Source organism: Nicotiana tomentosiformis, chromosome 11, assembly GCF_000390325.3.
Source record: "Nicotiana tomentosiformis chromosome 11, ASM39032v3, whole genome shotgun sequence".
NCBI classification, from domain to species: domain Eukaryota; kingdom Viridiplantae; phylum Streptophyta; class Magnoliopsida; order Solanales; family Solanaceae; genus Nicotiana; species Nicotiana tomentosiformis.
In genome coordinates, this window is record NC_090822.1 from 59,526,480 (window position 1) to 59,534,383 (window position 7,904).

At 37.2% G+C, this 7,904-nt stretch overlaps 1 protein-coding gene across 2 annotated transcripts; it reads right to left on the bottom strand.

The window, feature by feature from the left end:
* Positions 1–4,352: 4,352 nt before the first annotated feature.
* LOC104111601 (B3 domain-containing protein Os01g0723500-like) lies at positions 4,353–6,937 on the bottom strand. 2 transcript variants are annotated; one of them, XM_033660113.2, is made up of 4 exons: positions 6,633–6,937; positions 6,144–6,459; positions 5,398–5,507; positions 4,353–4,757 (listed from the first exon to the last, which is right to left on the bottom strand). In XM_033660113.2, the coding sequence occupies exons 1-4, from the start codon at positions 6,699–6,701 to the stop codon at positions 4,740–4,742; spliced, it is 513 nt and encodes a 170-aa protein (XP_033516004.1). In that variant the 5' UTR covers positions 6,702–6,937; the 3' UTR covers positions 4,353–4,739. The 2 variants fall into 2 exon arrangements, with proteins under 2 accessions (XP_033516004.1, XP_009619629.1); XM_009621334.4 differs by lacking the exon at positions 4,353–4,757 and adding an exon at positions 4,774–5,287 and having other exon boundaries at positions 6,633–6,935.
* Between the last annotated feature and the right edge of the window lie 967 nt (positions 6,938–7,904).

Below are 7,904 nucleotides of genomic sequence, written 5' to 3' on the forward strand. Positions count from 1 at the left end.
GATAGACTAAGTAATTGCATAGTAATTGTGAATGCGAAAGGGTATAACAGATTGAGGCTAAGCAGGTGGATTATCCCCTGCGGAGTAATCTACGTGGGAGTATTCCTTATGATGTGAGTAGAGAGTTTCTTTTCTGCCGACGGGGTGTATGGGTGGAGGTTTGTATCTAAATTTGGTTGAGAAATTTGACTTGTGTGTTAAGAGGATGAATACGAGCTTAGCGGATGATTGAGGTATTTTTATGGTTGGCGTTGTATGAACTTGGAAAGAAGTTTCGTTGGACTGACTGTATCATTATGGCAGTAAGAGAGTATTGGTATTGTGAGTTATGGAATGTTTTAATCTATGGCTTTGAGCTAAGTGGGGGAGTCTGCTATTGACAATTTGATTTCATAGTTAGGTGCTTAATTTTAATTTTGGTCTGAGGCATACTTGTGGGTTAGCTATGACTTGCAAAAGTTGAGATCGAGGATGAATCAAATAAGGAAATTCCTGGTTAAGGATTATATTGCACGTATGAGTAAATGAAATTCGCGGGATGAGTGAGTTGTTATTGGTGAATGATGTAGTACGCACGGAGTATGAATTTGATAAGTGGTGTTAAAGTAGAGTTACTTCTTTGAGTGTTGTGGTGTTAATGGGGCACGTGTCTTTTGGCCCATTTGGGTGGTGCAATTAGATTTGAGCAAAGTGGGTGGCTCTCGAGAAAATTCCAGTGGGTTTGAGAATTATATATAGCAATTGAGAATGTTTTCGGACTTGTGTATGGATAAAATCTAAGATTTGCGTTTGATGGTGCCTGGACTTGCGAAATTTCTATATGACTATGGATTCTACATTTTTGTATAAGGAAGGTATTTCAAATTCACATAAGGTATTATCAGAGTGAGTGTTATAGTTGTGGTATTTTTGAAGGTGCTTAAGAAGAATACAGTTGCTTATGGGCCGTAGGGCATTGTGGTTCTATGCTAAGGTTTGTAGGGTGAGTTGTGGTTAAAGATCGTGGTATTTTAGCAAGAATAAGTATCAATCTAAAGACAGATTCAGAAGGGACTTGGAGAAAATAGGACCACTGGGTAGTAGGTTGGATTAGTATGGTAATGGATATGATCGGTTCTTTGGGTGCTTATGATGTGGGGATTTTCTACAGGTGCTTTGTGGCAATACACCTGGACTTGGCGACCTTCGTAGCTTGGTCGAGTTAGAGAAATTTAGTTTTAAGGGCTTGATTATGTGCAAAATGGATTCCAAAGTATTCTTGATGGTTTCTACCGGCGTGGAGAACGTGTTGTGAATTGTGATTTCCTCCTGGAAAGAAGCAAGAGAAAGGTTTCTAACTAAAATGGTATGTAAATTATTGGTAACTCAAAGTTGATAATAAGATTCTTGTGCTTTTAACATGATGGCAAGATAGATGTTATGTGTTGTACGAAAGCTAGATTTTCATCTACAAGGTGGCAGTACAGTCTTGAAGAGAAGGTAACGAATGTTGGACAACATGGACGATTTCAAATAACTAGATGAATACTATTACTACTTGGTGTTGTATGAGAAAGGGGCAGACTTCAGAAGGCGCATTGTATTTTGACTTACGTATGTATAAATTAGTATTGCGGTACTCACATGGTTGATAGACTGTTGATATTCAAATTTTGTCAAGTGGCACAGAAGAACTTTTAAAGTATTTCTCGTGGGATGATCGTGTATGAGAGAGGTGTTAGGCATTGGAGTGGTGGAGATAGAATCAAATATAGTGATTCGCGTGTTCTATGGATTTAGAGATTGGGAGTTCTCAGGAGCAGATTGTTTCATGGTTGTGGACTGTGAAGTTGTGTCCGGAGCTAGCCAGATGATAAAATGTGTTATGATTCAGTCATTATGGATTTTCGGAGGGATTGTTTTTCTATTTGTGGGTAACCCGAGTTGATTTGGGGGTCCATAGGTAGGCCCAATTAAGATGTGTATTCTACATCGAACCGGAATGGTTGGCTCCATACTACTATTATTGAGGGATGTGTCATTCGGTTGATGTTGAATTTATTCATGTTCTCAAATGATCTGTGAGTTACTCCTTTATGCTACGAGGAGTTATGATTCATTAGTTATGTGCACAAATGGTGCGGTTTAATTTGAGCTTTTTAGGAAAATTTGAGTGTGATGAGTACTTGGGTATTGCATGATCGATAGCGTAATGGTTATATCCTTTCAGGTTTTGTGCGGTATTTTTGTCATTTGCCTCTCCGTTATTATTAATTTGGAGCAGGGTGGCTCGGAGTATATAACATGAACCTCGTATTAGAATTGGGTGATGGTTCTACGGTGTATGATGAATTTTCAGCATTTCGTTGTGGAGGTACTTGTTAATCTAGTTGGGCAGTTATCTCATTTGAGTCATTTTTCGTGACTGGGTACATTTGAATTGTTGCGTATTGGTACACGGATGACACGAGTTGTGGCTCTGAGTTGTATTGGTAAGGCATGTCTGTAAAATAGTTGTGTTTAGTAATATAAGGTCATTGGACCTTGAATGGGTACTATCAGGTTTGATTTTGATATATTCGGAAATATAATATTGAAAGTCGGCTCAGAAAGGGATTATGGTTCTGGTTGGGGCGAGAGGGCTCCGTCACTTGTTGATCTGATAAGTGGTCATGAAATTTCGTGTGTTTCTTCTGGTGTAATCGCGCCTGCAGAAAAGTAGTCGCAGGTGCGAGCTCGCAAGTGCGAGCAGGGGTGCGCTGAAGTGAGATGCGCAGGTGCGGAAGGTGCTTCGTAGGTGCGGAATTGCACCTGCACGAGAAGGAGCGCATATGCGGGCAGAGGGCTGTGAGGCATTGGTCGCAGGTGCGAGGGAAAATTCCGCACCTGCGTGAGCGCAGATGCGGAGGGATGTCACAGAAGCGAAAATTGGGCAAGCGAGTGGAGTCTGCAAATGCGACGTTTTGCTCGCACAAGCAGAAGCGCGGGTTTGCAAATCTTGTCCGCAGATGCGAAAATCGCTGGGGCAGAACCTTAAATTCGAGGGTTCGACATTTTCACCCATTTTTCGGATTTTGGAGCTCGGATTGGTCGATTTCAGAGAGAAAATTTTCCACACAACTTGGGGTAAGTGTTCTTAACTTCCCTCTGATTATATTCCATGAATTAATCTTCATTTTTAGTGTAAGATTATTGAATCTTCAAGAGAAATAGAAGGAAATTTCTATAATGTCACAAAATAAATTTTTCAAGTTTGAATACCGATTTGGAGTCGGATTTGAGTGAAATTAGTATGATTGAACTTGTAATTGGATGGATTGTCGTATTTTGTGAGTTTCTTTAGATTTCGAGATGTGGGTCCCACGGGTGATTTTTGGGGCGTAATTTCAGATTTTGTGGAAAACATTAGTATTTTGATATGGAATTAATTCCTATATATTGTGTGGACTGAATCAAATTAATTATGGTAGATTCGAGTCGTTCGGGAGTTGATACGCACATAATGGGATTTCTGGAGCATTGTTTAGCTTGCTTGACTTTGGATTCGGCTTGTTCGAAGTAAGTAACTCTTTTAATCTTGGAGTTGAGGGTATGAACCCTGAATATATGTATTTTGTGAATTGTTGGGAGGTGACGCACATGCTAGGTTACGGGCGTGTGAGCGTGCACTATAGAAATTGTGACATAATTGTTTCTGTGAAATTTTATTGTTAAATAATCTTGACATTTTTCATGCGGTTTTATGTGTTAAAGAAATTAAACTGAAAAGCATATTAAAAATCATGTTGAGACTACGTGCCAGTATTATTGGGACCCACATAGGTCATATTGCTGTGAATTATTGTGTTAAATTGAAAATTCATACTCAGTCGTATTCATTTCATTGCATATCATATCTCAGTCTCTGTTGTTATTTATTGGTACATCATATCATCATTTTTGGGCTATTTTTCTCCAAACTTGATAACAAAAAACTCATGATACTGCACGAAAATGGGAGTGTCCTTTTTTTCTTCGTTCTTGGAGCCAAATTATGGTAATGAAAAGTTTTGCAGAAAATAGAAGTAGCTACACAACAGAACAAAAATGAATGGACCAGCATACGAGTCCATCGTTGTTTTCTTCCCATCCAAAAATCAAACCAACATATACCATTAAGAGAATGTGTCATATCCATCATGAGAGTTTCAATTCTTTTGAAGGTTTTCTATGATGGCTAAAAAAACGATGTGCAAGTTTATGTTGTAGCATTGCAGATTTTGATTCAAGTCTGTCCTGCGGCTGATACACCAGAAACAGGATCTGAAGTGCTTATCTGAACTAGGCAGATGAGATGATAAAGAAATGGCAACGAAACACAGAAGCAAATGCTCTGAATAAATTTCTTTTTCAGAATATAAAACTTCTTTTCTCATAAAAGGATGAAAAAATATGAAAAATACCGTTGATATGCTTAGGCAGAACGCCCACGATATTCATTATGTTTCTAAATACCACAAAATAATCTGGGGATACACCCTTTTAAACAAATGTACTAGGCCAAATGAGTATATCATAACTCACAGGCTGTAGCCAAAATACTACTATGAAGACGGCAAAACCTCAAGCATTTCTTTACTGCCAGATTTCGGTAGCAAGAGCTAGTATATTCTCTCCACAAAATAGAGCTTTCATCTCTCTGAAGAGCTGCTTCTTGGGAAATCTCAGTGACATTGCAGCATTCATGGTCATTTTTTCACTAGGGATAACATGTGCTGTGCCTAGTTTCTCTGCAGCAGCTAGTAATACAACTCATTGCTGATCAGCCAATTATATAAATAAAATGAACCTTTACCTGATGAAATAAGTATACAAGGCACCAACAACAACAACATACCCAGTATTATCCCACACCGTGCGGTTTGGGGAGGTTAGTGTATATGCAAACCTTACCCCTACCTTGTGAGGATAGGGAGGTTGTTTCCAATAGACCATCCGCTCAGGAAATATACAAGGCACCACTAACTCTTAAAAACACCAAAAGTATAAAGATAAATGAAAACTCCACAACCTACATGACACGAACATTCATTGTAATGGATTTTGAGTCGCTATTTGTGCGATCAATTTGGAAGATGCAAACATCTCCTACTTTTAGCTTGTTGCTTGAAAAGAAGTCACGCCAGCCTGTTGTCATAATGACATATAAAGTCTTCCCACCAGGGCAAATTCTTAGACTCACAGGACATGATATACCCGATGGACCTATTAATGTTATGGTTGTATTCTGAAGGAGTGCATTTGAATGACAAAATTCCGTGGGTATATGCTGTCATAAGAGCATATTAGGAAAAGATAATATAGGATATATTTAGAAAAAAATTCATTGTTTGTCCTGTTATAGGTTCAGATAAAGGAAAAGAAGAGTTGAAAGCTCACCAAATAAGGAGAACGTTTTCTGACGTTATATTCTTTTATTCTTGCCGTAAACTCAGAACTTCCTTTCACGTATTGGTGGATCAGTACATCTCCCTCGGGTTTCCTTTTCTCTACAGAAGTGAGAAAGAGAGCATTAAACCCAAAACGGAATGTACATAAGAAGAAAATCCACTCCTCTAGATTACCTTCCTTTCCATTCAACTAAATTACTCATCATAGATGTGGCTTTAGCAATGTTATTAAAGATCAAACCTTTCTTATTCCAAATCCAATTCTTGATTGCCATAATAGTACTACAACAATCATACCAAGCTAAAGTATACTTCACAACAGTAATCGTGCTAAACAAGACGAATCAGGAAATTAGTGTAGGTTGTCTCAACAGCATATGTCATCCCCTACAACTACTACAAGCATGTTGTCTTGTTCATAACAGACATGTCCCTCAATTAGACGACATATCTGTTCATATAACACATGTTTTAACTAAAATTTTGACAACTAGTTCCAGTTACTTTAACTACTACTACTACTACTACTACTACTACTATAGTTGTCTATACCTAAATACAGATTTTGAACATCAGCTTCAGCTGTAGAAAATCCAAGCAAAAGAATCAAGAAGGCGACTAAGGTGTCTGGTTGGTGTCAAATTTATTACCACAATTGATTAATATTAATATGAGGAATACACTTTCTGTGTTTTACAGATCAATATAGGAAAATTAACAATCTAGGAAACTTACCTATTCTGCACTCTGGAGATTTCACTTGGGAAGGTACTTGTTGTTTACCATCTTCCAACATCAAAAACTTTTTGTCACAACCAGTAGAATCAAGAAGGCTAACACTGAAATTCATATTACCCAAGTGCTCAAACACAGCAAAGTCTCCAATTTTTAGGTTATAATTTTGCACAAATTGTTCCCAACCCTTATCAAACCACATAACGCCATTCTTCGATCGACCAATTTCTACATTCCATGTACCCTTTCCATGTTTTAAAGTCCCTTTTTCTGATTTTTCCCCTTTTAGCTTCAGACAAAAAGCTGGTGGAATTGTCTGGTGAATTGAAAAAAAAAAAAAAAATAAACGAATAGAAGTTAGAGAAACAAAGTCTTGGACCCACCATTGGTTAGAAAAACTGATACTACCTAAAAACACCATTCAAAAGAAAATTGGGTAAAAGGGTCGAGATTATTTAAGGGGAAAAATAAAAAGAAACAGAATCTTACAAGTTTTGCATGGAAACCGGGCACCATGACTTTGAAGAAACGTCTGCTAATCGGAAGTTCGTTTTCCATTGTAGAAGGAGAAGAAGATGAAGATGGCAGTGGGACTGTTAGGTTTTGAGAATAATTTTGACAGATGATATATTCGTCGGAAAGATTTTTTATCAAACACAAGTGCTCCTATATAATAGAGGAGGTGGATTACCATAATCTAACAGTTTCAGGTTTTGCACAAGGGTTTCTTTTAAATTTCGAAATAAGCAAATTTTGTTCTCCCTCTCTCGTATTTGTTGTCCTCGAGAACCGTTAATATTAAGCTTATATTTATGGGTAATGGGGTCATATTTTTCAGACAATAATAATATTGTTTACTATTATGGAAATACTAGTAGTAGTATTAGTTAATTAATTCGCACAAGCTATCAGATATTTCTTTTTGTAAATTTAATTAGGATAATTGTAGAGATCTCATTTAGATTTGCCTTCAGAATACTAGCTTCTCATGAGGCTTGAAATAAGACCTCCACCTCTCTTATTTTAATTTTCTGTAACAAGTATTTTAGTCTGTGTGATGATTCTAAATATTATTTTTAAATTTAATAATTAATTTTGTGTTCTAAAACCTCAAAAAGCACTATTTATCACTCCTCGACTTACGTGCGCAGTCCGTAAAATTTTCCGAAAAGTTTTTATGTGAAAAATGAATTAAAATGTGAAATAGAGCCTTAAAACTCAATTGAGTTGACTTTGGTCAACATTTTGAGCAAACAGACTCGGATCAGTGTTTTGACAGTTCCGGTAGGTCCGTATCGTGATTTGGGACTCGAGCGTATGCCCGAAATTTAAGATTTGAAGGTCCATTTGACATCGGAATTTGATAAATTTTGTATGGTTGGACTCGTCTCGGAATGGGTGTTCGGATTTCGTAAGTTTTTCCGAGATTTGAGACGTGGGCCCCACTACCAATTTTTAAAGTGAATTTCAGATTTTTATCCGGAAAATTAGTAAATTCATACGGAATTAATTCCTACGATTTGTATTGAGTATATTGAATTGTTGGTGAATAGATTTGAATCTTTTTGGAGTCAAATTTAAAAGGAAAAGTTGTGGTCGAATACTTGATTGAAATTGCAAAGCGAGGTAAGTGTTGTGGTTAACCTTGACTTGAGGGAATAGAATCCTTAAATTATTTGTTATGTGAAATACATGTGAACGACGTATAGGCGAGGTGACGAGTGTCTATACGTCGTCAAATTAATTGTTTGCATAATTATT